The sequence below is a fragment of the Melopsittacus undulatus genome, chromosome 6, assembly GCF_012275295.1.
Source record: "Melopsittacus undulatus isolate bMelUnd1 chromosome 6, bMelUnd1.mat.Z, whole genome shotgun sequence".
Taxonomy (NCBI): Eukaryota; Metazoa; Chordata; class Aves; order Psittaciformes; family Psittaculidae; genus Melopsittacus; species Melopsittacus undulatus.
In genome coordinates this window covers 17,720,417-17,735,126 of record NC_047532.1, presented here as the reverse complement: position 1 = coordinate 17,735,126, position 14,710 = coordinate 17,720,417, and the positions used below count along the sequence as shown (strand labels likewise).

Sequence of the window (14,710 nt, the reverse complement as noted above, 5' to 3'; positions counted from 1 at the left end):
TATGGAGAAAACCACAGTTTGGGAAACGACAGAATTGTAATGTCTAATCTTGGTGCTGTTGGTGGTTTTCTGCTCTTTTCTCTCTTCCTTATCTTTATGTGGTCTTTTCTATTTATACTGTAAGTTTTCCAACAACTGGAATTATTTCTGGGATGATACCACAGAATCATTTCTGGATTCGATCAGATTACAACAAACAAAATCCAATGGGTTTTGGTTAGCTGGCTGTTCACTTTTACTATGTAACTTATCACCCTTAAGACTGGCCTACCTTATTTCCACTTCAATTTTTGCAAGTAAGACATTATAATTCAGTACTGATCTCTGTCTTGAAGACATCAGGAGAACCAATCACCTTTATAAATGCATTAATGTTGAATTTCAAGGTCTGTTAAGCCATTATATTCAAATGAAGGCATTTCTAGGGTAATAGCTCAAATAAAACCAAAATGATAGTTCTCAAAATATGTTTCCAATATCCAGCCCTGTGCAATAAATATTATGCAAGGTGAATGGCTTCTGTCCAAAACTAACATCTCTAATCTTCTGCTAGCCAAAATACACAATATAAAAGTATGCACAGGGTGTGCTTGAAGCTCACGTTTGGGGCAAAGCTCAAAGTTTTCCATTCACCCTTATCAACGGTTGTGCTCGAAAAAAAATAAGGGTAGCTTATAGCACTGTCTGCTGTATTCACTAAGATTGATCACAGACCTACACAACCTTCTGTCAGAAGCAGAGCAAAGGCTGGAGGTCACGGTGTGCAGTAAGTCAGAAAGAACTTATCTGTATTCTCCCTGGCCTTTGCAAGACAGTGAGTTTGGATGAAGGATGGAAAAGCTCAGTATTTCATCATGGATTTGAATAAAACTATGTGCTTTTTGTTGTCTATTTTTTAACTTACTTACATGAATTAACTGGTATGACAACAAACAAACTGTGAATCCTAAGCTATGTCTCACTACAGACTGGAGATTGCATGGAACCACCTGCAATCCTGGAGTCCAGGCTGTAGGGCTGGTGGGAAACGGACATGATGGTTTTCAGACAGCCTTTAATCAGTATTACTTATAATCCTTATAATATGATTTTCTTTTCCAAGGTGAAAAATCACTGCTTTTTCATAAGGAAAACTTTGCCTTGTATTTTTCTGGTTTTTGAGTCTTCTTTTTTTAACTCCGATGTTTTCATCACATATTTGGGATTGTTGGTTTGTAGAGGACCTAGAAAGAAAAACACTATTTCAACCAAAATGACATCTCTGGTTGAAACTGTTGCATCCAAAGGGATTTTTTCATAATGCTTTGTTGGGGGAAAAGAAAAAATCAACCTTATTAAACATCACAATAGTTTTTAAGATGGACATGGATTTCTTCCCATATTCATTGCATTCATGGAAAGCAGCTGCTTTCAGTGAGTCTAAGGTGTCATAACTTTTCCATCTACATCAGCAGAGGTACCATAGGCTATGAAATGGAGGAATGTTCTAGATGTCTCCATACAGAAACACAGGGCTCATTTGACTCCTGTGCTCTTGAACAGATTTTGGACAAGTCATAACTCAGCATGGAGATATCAGCTCTAAGCATCATAAGAGCAAGATGAAGAGGAATCTGTAGAGGTTTTTTGCCCCCTGGGTTGTCCATCTGCATTAATACAAGTGGTTCAAAGTTCTACAGATTAATAGGGTACTACATCTTTATACCCTATAGGCAGACAAAGTTCTATCTTCATTTACACTGGGAAAGGTTCTAGGCTTGTGTTTATACAAAAAGAGGGAGAGAAGAAAATAATTCCAGTGGGAATATTACAGACTTCAAAAGCAATTTTTATTAAGAAAAAAGGTGTCTTGATTTGTGTTAGCTAATGAATTAATTCCAGGGCAAAGAGGGGAACTGGTAATTTCCAAGGAAGTTAAATAGTTTAGTTAAGGATAACAGCAGAACTTAGAGGGTTATCTTGATTAATGACTTATTAAGTCATATAAAAACAACTGTTATTTTAGGTTATAGCAGCTAACGAGTTAGGAATGCACCTATTTTTCTAATGGGTATAGGCCACAGAGAGAAGGACCTTCTTTAGTCAGTGTAAACTATGCTAATGAGATAAAAGAAAGTAAAATAAAGAAGTTTAGCAGAACTGTACTTATTGAACAGCTGCTGTAAAAGGTAATGGTTAAAGAAAGAAAGAAGGCATTCATTTGGTGTCAGTTCAGACATTTGCAGAGTTGTCAGAACACAAATATAGAAAATATTAATTTATCTGTTTCACCATCACTACTGATTAATAGGGATGTTATTAACATATACAACAAGAAAAATAAGTTTACCAGTCGAATAAATACATTTTTTCTTTTTGTTTTTTTTGTTTTTCTTTATATGAACATGTGTATTTTACAAAACCCCATAGCACTATGGGAAATAAAGATCCTTCTACAAAAAGAAGATGTAAGTCAGTGTTACAATAAAGCTTTAGAGTTTCAAAATGTATCTGGGCAAAGAGACAAAATCAGCTAGAAGGCACTACTGAGTCACTGAGAAGGTCCAGATTGTAACTGTTGTCTTAACCTCCAATTCGTTCATAAATTATCTCTCTTCTCTATTCCAAGGGATTGCAAGTAATACTAATGTGGTCAGGAAGGCTGCAGTAGATTCAGGAGTAAAGAAGCTATAACCACGCAGAGAAGAGAAGTTATTGATGGCCGTAAAAGGCTGGCTGAAGCTGAGCTTGTAGGCTGAGGCTGGGATGGGCGATCTGAGCGTGGTCTCTGATCCAGCTGGTTTGAAATCCAAATGGGAGGTTTGACTGTGATGTAGCCATTGGTTATCCTGATATAGGAAGGCAACGTGGTGGTGCTAAGAGAAAACACAAGAGAAGGAAATTAAACTCTGTGAGCTGTCACTCTATGCAGTAGTAACAACAATGACAATCACCATTATTATTATTGTTTGCACACATTAGACATGCAGGGAGAGCCCCAGGGGCTAGTAAGTGTGATGATCTAGAAACAGCTCTCATTCAGGATGCCCCTCAGCTTCTGCCTGTGGGTGGAATACAGCCAAAGGAGGCATCACTCTTGATATGTCTAACATACTGCATTCATGTTTTTAAGCATTACTGGTCAACATCAGAGACTGTGATAAACATATCTTTATGCTGGCCCAGGATGACATCATTCTTATGTTCTTAGGTACTTTCTTGCCACCAAAGGTCTCAAAATTAGCCATGTCTCAGAGACATGTCTGTCTGACCATGGACTGGATGCTAAGTACAGGAGGGTATACAGAACATGTCCTTTCCCTGTTTCACAAACCATAAAGAACTTCTCAGGATCCCCTTCCACAGCTGATAAGCTTGAGCACAGGAGACAAAGCAGCTGCATTTCTTTTCTCCTGGCTTTAAACCATTTTGAATTAAATCACAATGCCAGAACCAGACTCAGTGTGAAGTTTCCCTGTGCATTTGCTTCAACAGTGGTGCAACTGCTTATTGATTGTAGCTTGAGTTAGCACTTTGATCTGAATTTGCAGGTTGGAATTCATCATGATTCCCATGACGCTGTAGGTCAAAAAGGTCCATTTACAATTGATTTGAAAGTTTTAAGTTGTAATCTCCATTTCATAAAATGCTTCCATTGCATCCATTACTGGATAATCCATAATCCACCAGTTGTCACAGAGCAGCACAACCAAATATGCAAAATGTTCAAGGTGGATTCCAGACTTAAAAACAAGGCATTCTGCTATGGAGCAAGGACAGAAAAGACAGGTTCCCCTCAAAACAAGATGTGACACTAATACCTGCAGATTTTCTTGTGTTACTTTATGAATCTTCCATAAAAAGGATTTGGAGGCACTGAAAATGACTGCCAAATTATTTTTTATGTGATAAGAGGCTATGCAGTTTTCTAAGTAATTAGCTATGGTATCTGAGATACTGACCTTGGAAGAAAAGGCTGCATCTTGCCTAGTATCAAATAAAAGGAACAATACCTTGCTCCAGAATCACACACAGTAAGAGGATTTAGTAGCATTGGAAGCTTTTGGGGTTTTTTTTTTCTGTCTAAGCAATACCAAAGAGGGCTTTTAGCTCAGATGCTTCAAATATGTTCAGTCAGTCATAAAGTGCTAAGAGATCTGAGTCCATCCAGAACAGTAAATACTGGTAAATACACACACATGTGGGTCTACATCAAATCCAACAGTCAATCATTCCACATTACACTTCACACTGGGTTTGGGGATAATTAAATTCATTTCTTCCCTCAACCTTTATACTGTCACCACATCTTCTGGGTGGGATAGCTGTTCTGTAGCTAGAAGTCATCTTAACTAATGTGCAATGAAGAAGAGTAAAAAAAATAGGCAGCCTTGAATTAAAGGCATGGGAATGACTTCATGGGAGTAGATAATCCATCTAACTAGTATTAGAACTTTGACAGTAAGAAGTGGTGCTTGTTCCAGCGGAGCAAACTGCTGTAAATAGAGAACTCTGAAATCAAGCCTTGCTGGAGAAAGCTCTTATCTAAATTCTTATGGTGAGCTGTTGGTTTATGTCTTGAACTGATGATGCAAGACACATAGCTTTAGAGCTTCTTCTATACTGCATCAGAACTACTGCTGTCACTTAATACAAAGTGTTGATTTGGGGTAGGCTGATGCTGCTTTTTAAAACTGGTCCAGCTTTTTTGAGCAGCTAATTTAGTGCTGTCAAGAATAATACCAGATTAGGCACTCTTGTATCCAAGCTCCAGTGGTATATGGATAATAATATTACATTACATTGTAAGTATGAATAGCCTTCCTACAGTAAATACAAAGCATCATTAAAGCCTATTTCTAAGAAAACTAGGTACTAAATACTCTGTGTAATTCAACAGAAATGCAGTCATGCTCCAACTTCTGATCCAGATCTCATTTATCCTGTTGAGTGATGCTGTGGTACACAGACCTGCCAACACTGACAGTGGGATCACAGTTTCGGGTGTTTTCCCCTGTACCAGTTTTCCCTAAGGTAAGCATGGGTAGGTGCTTGTCCTCATCTTTTCGTTACTGTTTGTCATTTTACAGAACTACATCATTTAACCCTAAATTAAATTTTAAGCAGCAAGAAGGATCTGTTTTTCAAAGTCGATTTAAAAACGTTTCCAAAATGCTGTTCAGACTTGCAGTTGGTGTATCCTGCTTCTGATACATTCCTAGGCTTGATCCTTCAGTGAGATGACTAAAATGTCCCTTGTGCAAACTGCCTTTCTGCATCTAACGGATGCACCGTGTGAGATGTCCAGTGGGGGACACAGGCTGGCCAGGGAAACCCTGAAAGAATCATGAGCCCCTTTATCAGCCAACTGCATCTAAGTGATTCCTAAAGCAGCCTTAAATCAACATTTTACACTTCAATATGATGTTCCCACTTTCTAGTAAACTGCCAGAATGATGATATTATTATTATTATTATTATTATTATTATTATTATTATTATTATTATTATTATTATTATTATTATTTCTTCCTTGAAAACAGGTACTTTTGGGGGAAAAACCACCCCGTTCCCAATTTATTTAGAAGACCTGAAAGCCCTGAGAATTTTTTTACCACCCTTCTCCTCAGTCAGTGAGGTAATTTTCTGTTTTCAAGACATTTGATTTCTATAAAGGTGTCTTTGTCAAGATAAAATACTGTTAGGTGGGGGTGTTTGTTTTTAAGAAATCCTTATGTGCTTTGTAAGAGAAGAACATTGTGTTTCCATTAACGCATACAAAGCATGCTAATAGCAAATGAATCACAGCTTATCTATGTAAGATATTTTCTCAACTGCAACTCTACTTCTAGCCAACTGCCAGCATGGTTTAGAGGTATTTTAAGAGAATGATCCCTTTTACCAAATGCTACAAGATTCCTTGTAAAACCTCTGGTCTAAGTTTGTGACTAGGCTGTTTCTATACTGAATGGGAAGAGAAACCTCTCCAGAAGGTGGTCCACTTCATTCCAGTGCCTGTCTCTAGGGGGGATTTACTCTTGCTCAGGGTCCTTATCTTCCTAGGGATTACAGAGACAGCCAGGTAGAATTACAAGCTAATGTTAAAGGTGGCGCTGGTGTCAGGAGATAACTTCTTCCCCCAGGCTCCCTCTGAGCATGTCTGGTTGCACATATAGGACCTCACTGACCATCATCCTTCCCTAAGGATGAAAGCAGCAGTAGCTCCCTGAACTCAACTGGAAACCTTCCACTGTCCTCAAGGAAGTTTTGAGCATTCCTGAAATGAACATAGAGAGTAACATAAATCACTCACAGATCTGAGGGATAATAATCTAAATTATTATCATGCCTTCCCTTGCCAGCTCAGGATATTCTGCATTTCAGTCTTTCGTGTCTGATAAAAATATCTTTAACAAAACATTCCGCACGATCTGTGGTGAGCAGGCAACCACTGGTTCCTCTGTTCATACCTCTCTTTTTTGCTTCCGTGTATGGGATCATTGTAAGGATTTGGAAGGCTCCAGGTATCTTTCAGCCAAATGACCTGCGGTATCATATTCATGAGCTTGTACTTTTGATCAGCTTTTCAAATCACTGCATTAGTCATACATCGTCTTACTATCATTAGGACGTGTAAAACTTTCCCCAGAAACAGGGCCTCAGGCACAGGCTTTGTCAACAGACCCTACTGAATCCAATTACATGATTCAAGTTCTCTATGCTGGGGGCATGCTGGAGCACCTCCATGATTTGGGAGCACTTTAAAACTGGAAAATAAAACAAACACACATGCAACCCTTTGGGGGAATTTCTGCTCTGGTTTAGCTTGCGAGGACTTTGCAAGGAGCTCACAAACTCATTTTTAGTGTGACTCTGTTCATATAAGCAAAGCTCATCTGACCACATGTGGTAGAATGGCAGAAGACAGGACCAAGACGGGCTTTCTGGCCCATCTGTCCCAAAGACAGGAGCAAGATCTAAACCTCTCCTCACATTTATGTCTAATCCAGTCTCAAAGAAAGCCCATGTGGAAATGACAGCAATTCCAGAGTCTCTGCAGACATCTATTCCAGCATTTCACCATTCCTGACATGCAGAATTACTGCCTGATGTTTCACCATTCATCTCCTTTGCTACAGCACAAGTCTGTGACTTCTCCTGTCCCCATAGATGGGTTTATTCCTTTCTCAGCATCCTTTCCTGTGCTTTGAAGACTTAATCATGTTTCACCTCAGTTTTCTCTCCTTTAAACAGTTTCCTCTGCCATTCTTTGCAAGTCCTCAGGTTCTTTCCCTCCATCCTTTCATCTCTTCTCCTCTGGCTGTGCCTAATTGCTCAGTGTTCTCTGGAGTGAGACAGATGCCCCACACTGGGAACAGTAAGTCTAGCAGAGATATTGCCAGTCCAATGCTTTGTGTAGTAGGTAGCACTGCTTCATTTGCAGAGCAGAAGAAAGGGCATGAAAAACATGCAATCTGAAGGAAGATGGTCTTTTCATCACTCTTTACCTTTAAAGTCCAAACTGCCTTTATGGTAACTGTTCTGAAGCTCCTGGAAAAATGATGGTGCTCTGAGGCAGTGAGGATTGACCGAATAATGGTGGTATTTCCATGCATTTTTAATGTGGTGCCTTGCCTCAGTCCAAACATGGGTTTCTGTTCAGGGTGGAGGAAGTGACCCCCTTCAAGCAGAACTTACAAAGTGTTTGGGGATTTTTCTGGATCAAAGGAACTACATAAACACATGACAACTATTTTTAATAAATGTAAACAAATGTGGACTCAGACAGCCTTTCTTACAATAGCATCTGATGAAAGAAGCTTATCAGGACAACGTGCCAGCAGGGATTGAACCCTGAAAAAACGCATGTTTCAAATGAATGCCTAAAGAGCTAGTAAACTGAAAGAAAAGTTTTGAGTAAATACAATAATGGCTGGTTAGCATTTGTGATTTGATGTTAACCTTATGATGGTTAGGGGATTCTTAAGTGATATTAAGCATATGCTTCCTGTTTCTTTTCAAACAAATTTTGCCCTATTTCCCCCCCCCACCCCCCCCTTCATTTAACAAACAGATGTGAGAGGAGTTGATCACATTATTTTTCTGGTGATCAAAACTAATGTTCTGTTAGTGAAGACAATTCTTCCTGGAACTAACCAGACCTATCCATGTCACCAGAATTTATCCATCAAGACTTGAAAAATACATCTGCTCTGGGACCAACCCCCTGCAGTATGTAAACAAGCTGACTGGAAACAAGTCTGACCACAGTATGAGAGAAAAGAATAGGTGCTCAACCAAGATGAAAAGGAGTATGCTGGCGCCAGGGGGGGATCACACTAGAAATAACTCACAAGGATTTAACCATAAGAGTAACCTCTTACAGGGAATGTGGAGTCTCTACCTCCTGAAATTTTTATATTATTATTTAATCTGTCCATTATATAATGGACATATTTATATGAAATAAATATTATTTTTTCAGGTTATTATTTAATATGTCTATATGGACATCCCATAAAAGTATTTAGATCAGCATAGGCTCCATCTATCTCTCCATCACTGACTTCTTCACGGACACTGTTCTTGCAGCATGAGAGATAAATCCTGTGGGATGCTGAGTTTCTGGGTCTCAAACTAGCAGGATGCTAAAGCACTGCAAGCACAGGAGTTCCTCCAGCAAGGCTAGTATTCACATACCTACAACTCAGCACGCCCTGAAATCCTTTGTGGGAACAAGGCCAAGAGGCTCATGCTCTCGCAAGGTTCAGTTCATTAAAAAGAAACAATAATCCAACCTGGATCCGATTAAGGAATCCAGTTTTGGACCAGAGGAGGCCACTGCTTATTTGCAGTAGTGTAGTAAACTGCCTTTGCATGTCTGAACAAGTAAGCAATATCACATGCTGATTTGTGGCCAATGGGATGAGCCACAAAAAAGAAGAGCCTTATTTCTACTATTTTCCCTCTACCCCAGGGTTATTTGGAGTCCAGATCTTTGGCCATTTCCCACACTGCAAGCATCCACCCTCTCTGTGAGGCAGCTGTAGCCACACTATCAATAGAGGGATCAGGTAACCACATCAGGAGCATTTCAACAACCCATCGCTGTTGATGTGAGCTTTCCTTCTGATGAGATTCAAATGGGAAGCATCTTTCCACCTGAGAGGAATGTCAAGATCTGATCCAGCCTTATTTCAATGCTCTGGTTCTTCTGGAGACTGACAGCAAGCAGTTCCCCTCCTTAAAGTGGGCACCAGTGAGCCTCTGACCCCAGCGGAGGGGCAAAGGGCAATGCATGTTTGCAGATACAGGTCTGCTCCTCCAACCCTGCTCTTTGTTAGAACCATGTCTGCCATGGCTTATCTCTAGGAAAAAGGAGAGGACATTGAAGGAAAAGAGGGAAAGGGAAGTACAAGTTTCACCAGGCATTGGCTTTGAAAGGGCAGAAAGCTGTGAACTATCATGCCAGGACTCTCAGTCACACTGTCCCTGGATACTGAAGTGCAGGAAGGGTAGGGTGGTGGTGAGCATCCACAAGGATGGAATGCTTGGAGGGCTGAAGGGAAGTGATGTGAGGCACCTTCACCTCCTGAACATGCAGGACCCAGGCTGTCAGCAGCATCTGCAGAGGGTGCCATCAGAGAGTCAAGGGCAGTCCTTCAGATGCCCTCGTCTTTAAGGATTTAAAGGATGAGCTCACTGTAGCTATGTCAGATGCAGGCTTGTAGTCAGAGCTATTCTGTTGTGCTCATGAGGAACAAAATGTCTCCAGAGGACAATCCTTTCCTCCCAAAGGCATGTCTCTAAGGTGGGTAAGATGAGCTGCTTCTGAAGATCTCTATCTCTGGAATTCACGCCAACCAAGCTCTTGCCCCAGTGAGAGCTTTGACTGGTAAGGATTGGTTCCTAAACTGGCATGGGGCCACAGGGTGGGGAAGAGGAAAACTGCTGATTCTGCAATGAAAAACAGCAGTAGCTGGTGGGGATGCAGCTCCCCTCTATGGTAGTGGAGTATCCCCCCAACCACAGGCATGGCAGGACAGCAGCCTGCTGTCCCCTCTTTGGGATCTTGGCTCTGAGTGACATGCAGGAGGTGAAGGTGGCTTGCTTGGATCATGGTCTTGGGGGAGGCCATAATGGTGTAAGCAGGAGGAGGCTCAACACTGAACTGCAGCTGGGAGATTTGATTTTCATCCCTGTGTCACCCACTGAGCAACCATCAAAACCGTGTTAAATCACTTCACTTCTATCGCTCCCCTGACTCTGATTTGAGTCAAGACCCTGAAGCGTTAGCGTGACACCAGCAGCATTAACCCAAAGTGAAGTGTTTTGCAGGCTCTCACTGTGATTTGCAGCTCCTGATTGCTGGGGCCACCTGCAAAATACCTCCATAATGACAAAATCAGCCCCCAGTGACACCAACCTGCAGTGAGGCTGAGCACTACAGGAACATCCCAAAGGTGTGTTGTTATGGTAAAGCATGTTATTTGCTGTGGGGCCAGAGGAAGAGATGGAAATGGGGATGGGATGGAAGGGAAGGTATGGGATGGGGGCAATGGAGACTGCTGCATCAGACACAGGGGTAAGAGCAGGAGTTTGCTGTCACAGCAGTGCAGCCTGAAGGTCGCCCAGGCATGGGGATACAGTGACGTGAAGATGGACATGAGGATGCATCTAGCAGGTAAGGAAGGAGGAGGTGAGAAACAACTCCAGCAGAGCCCAAGGGCCCTCTTCTGAAGTGAACTTCCAGCATTCAGGAATGTTTCCTGCACCTCACAGTCAGGCTCAGCTTTAACCCATCCCCAGAGGAGGCTGCGTATGGCCCTTTTCAGCCTCCTGCCCTGGAGTCCTTCAGGAAACCTTGCAAATACAAGTGCTGCACCCAGACATGTGGCAGTGGCAGAATCAGGCCCTCCACTCCTTTCCAGACAACTGCAGCATGGTGTAAAAACACAGAGTGTTGTAAAAACCAATAACCTTTGAAGCACACCCTCTGAGTAATTACTCCATTCCCATTTAATGACTTAAAGATGTTATATTCCTCTCTGATTTGGCAACAACAAAGATTTCGACCTTATTAAAACCAGCCCATCAGGAAACTACATGTCATCCTTTTAAAAAAGGAAAAAAAGAGGGAAAAAAAAGTTCTTTCAAATCCCTGTGAACAGTAATTCAAGATACTGTAGCTGAAGACCCATGATTTGTTGCAGAGTGTCTGGGTGGTCCTGAGGCAGGAGATGACAACATTAGCTCTTTCCTTTGCCCTTCTAAGAAATGCTTTGATGATTCTCTAATATCCTAAGAATATCCCCCTGCGATTCTGCACTGGGACGAGGCAATCACAGAGCCGGGATAATGCATCCCAGTTTCATCCAGGGCCTGGCCCTTGCTAAGATGGGATAGCTCAGAGTCCTTTGTTTCACCAGTTCTGCACTGACATCTGAGCCAGGATGTGTCCATGATAGTCTAAATACTGATGTGGGCTCAAAAATATCCACAAACCCCCCACCCACCGCACACATCTGGCTGTGTACCTGATTTGTATGTGCAATTAAGGCACTCATCATCACGGCTCAAGTAACCAAGCGCTTGTTTCCCTGGTCCTTGGACAGATAATGATTGCAGTTCTTACAGCCAAAGTAAGCAAGAACATCAAGGGTGCATACACAGATGGGCTTTGTATTGTAAAAACCTTGCCAGCGATGCAAGATGTGAAGATTTTTGAGTAACCTGTTGATATACAACATGTAAAGAGTTCACTTGATGGTGCTGCAATCAGGTGGTTTTGAACCAGATCCCAAGCATGAGCAGAATTATCTACCTTTTATCTGTATTATGCAAGCAGCCTGCTCTCCCCAGTACAGCCCCACATGCAGAACGAGTCACATTTTTGGAGTGGTCAAAATCACAATCCATATTTTATGTCTTGGGCTCAACCTTTCAATTAATTAGAACCAGAGTGACTCGATCTGCCCTCTCCTACGTGCACTCAAGTGTTTGTTTGGCATTGTGTGGGCCCTATGGCTCAAATACTTTCTGCAGATGCATAGAATTAACCATGCATGTTTAGATGTGCTTGGGGAACACATACATTCGTAGCGGCGTATATAGCTGACCCTGTCACTTTCTTGTTAAACACTGTAAAAGGTATCAACTTTCCCCTCTAGATTTTAAAATTATTTAGAATAGGCAATAGTGGGGAAATACCTAAAATATCCTGTCAAATTAAGTGCTTTCTCCAAGACACACAATTATTTCAACTAAGGAGATGCCTGTGCAAAGTATTAAAGAACAGAATGAACAACGAAAATATAAACTGACTTAAATGGATGTCCAATATACTGCATTTTTCCATTTGATTTTAATTTTCTTTTCCCTTCTGTTCTTTTTCCATCCCCATGTAACAGTTTTTCTCTCTGCTTAGTCTGTATCACATTTTTCTCTTTAATTCACTGGGCTCACTTTCCTGCTTGTATTTTTCCACAGTCCCACTTAGTAGGAACAATTAAGATAGGGTCAGATCTTTGAACCCGTTATTTGGAGCAGGATTAGGTTCAAGCTTGTTCCACTGAACAAAAGTATTGGCTTCTTTTCCTTTCCAACAGACTCAGTTGCAAAACGGAGGAAGGTTCATAGGGCACATCTACCAGGCAGAAATGCCAAGGACATCAAGTTGCTTTATTGCCTATAAGGTTTGGGTTCCTCCTGCTGCTTGCAAACCAACTACAGCGATACCAGCCACAGCACAAACTCCTTCTGCCCAAGCACTTCCAAACTATCTGACAGCTTGGTCATTAAAAGCTGCTTGCTGTCCTGTGGGACTGGGAAGGCTGCAAAACGTGGATGTCAGAACCTGGATCCTGAAGTGTCCCTGCAGAACTGAGCTTCTGTGAACACGGTTTGCACCATGTCCCTCTGTGGTATTGCTAACGTGAGGCATCCGTGACACCCAACAGCTAACAGGCAATAGGCTTGTCTCCCTCGCTTTCCCCCATCACGGGCTCAGGCCCCAGGTATAATGCTTACTTTGTTCAGTTAAGTTATTCAGGAATTGTAAGGAGGAGATGTGAGTGAAGTTGGAATTTGGCCTGGCATTTTCATAATTGCAGGAACCCAGCTTTTATAGCATTAAAACCATATGAATTTAAATAAAACCTACTTCTCCCTCATCCCAGTGAGTAACTGGACTTAGACCACAGCCGCCCTTTGGAGTCCTGCTGGGTTTTCAGCACACGGTGCAGCCCATCCTGCTGGGACTATCAGAGAATTAGATTTCCTCCCATTTCACTCTACAATGAATCTGTCTTCTCAGATAAACCCACTACCACAAAATAACTGTGGATAAACCCCTCTTACAAACTAACTGTCCACCACAACAATAATGTCATCTTCCTCCCTGTCATACTCTTCTTCACTTAATTTCACAGTGTGTGATATTCACTAGTCAGAAGAATAGCAGAACCAGAAGTAAATCCTACATCCCTTACCCTATTCCTCTGGGCTGCCACTGACACTGTTGTGTGTTTGCATTTCCACTGAATTTTAAAGGTATTTCTTTCTTGTTATGGTAACTTAGTGGAAGAGGAAGTTTTTGACATTTTTATGGATTTTATGTAGCTCTGGTAAGTCTACAGCTTTACCTTGAGGAACAGCAGGTCTGCAGTCTTTCAGTGCTTAGATACTGCTAGATATGAATATCACTCAAATATACAGTAAGTCCAGCTTAAGGTTGCAGTGTTTGAGAAAAAGGTTTGTTCTGGCTTTTAGATGGTAACTGATCTCCGAACACATCTGTGTATCCCTAGGGCAGAGAGGCAGACAGCCATCAACACAGCAAGCAGTGTCCTTTCAGAGGTGCCATCTTCAACCCAAACCCAGCTTTTCTGCTGACTCTATCAACTCTTCTCCCTGACAGGTGGAGTGCAAGGAGATGCCATGGCACGGATGGGTCTCTGCTGCTTCCATAGCCTGAGCAGCGGGGGAATGAGTTGCTCGTGCCTCCAACAGCTCCAGACCCTGGAGAGGGACTTTTTACAAGGACATGTAGTAACAGAATAAGGGGGAATGGCTTTAAATGGAAAGAGGGTAGATTTTAGATTTAGATTAGAAAGAAATTCTTTACTATGAGGGTGCTGAGGCGCTGGCACAAGTTGCCCAGAGAAGCTGTGGCTGCCCCATCCCTGGCAGTGTTCAAGGCCAGGCTGGATGGCGCTTGGAGCAACCTGATCTAGTGGCAGGTGTCCCTGCCCATGGCAGGGGTTGGAACTGGATGAGCTCTAAGGTCCCTTCCAAACCAAACCATTCTATTATTCTATGAAACCTCATGTGCACAAGGGTCCAACCTCCCTAAGGGGTCCGTGCTGGCTGTACCAGTGTAGGGAGCAATTCAGTTCACTCTGAAGATGGAAATAGCTACATTTTGTCAGCTGAGTAGTGCTGTAAGTTGGGAGTCTGACGGTGGAGCTGGCCACCATCCTGCTCGATAGGGAAAACACACTTGCTGAAGGTAAAAATCTGTATCAAGAACGGCAATTTAGGGAGCACAGGTGCTTTACTATCCACTGCTGTGTTTACGGAATACAGCTCACCCTGAGCATGAGCCCACTCAGCACTTTTTACAGTGTCTGCAAGTGCAGTCAGCCTTGCAAGTATAACACAAACCACACTCTTCACCCACCCCAAACAGCAGGGTAGAAGTGCTACTGTGGATTGAATTTTCTCTGCCTTT

The 14,710-nt window shown here is 42.0% G+C and overlaps 1 protein-coding gene across 1 annotated transcript in view; it reads right to left on the bottom strand.

Annotated features, from left to right (window-relative positions):
* Window positions 1–1,485: 1,485 nt before the first annotated feature.
* The window catches only part of TRABD2B (TraB domain containing 2B), a 300,584-nt gene continuing 287,359 nt past the window's right edge, over window positions 1,486–14,710 (bottom strand). Inside the window, exon 7 of the mRNA XM_034064386.1 lies at window positions 1,486–2,855. Within this exon, the coding sequence (XP_033920277.1) occupies window positions 2,633–2,855 (223 nt within the window). The 3' untranslated portion in view covers window positions 1,486–2,632. The remainder of the gene's footprint in view (window positions 2,856–14,710) is intronic.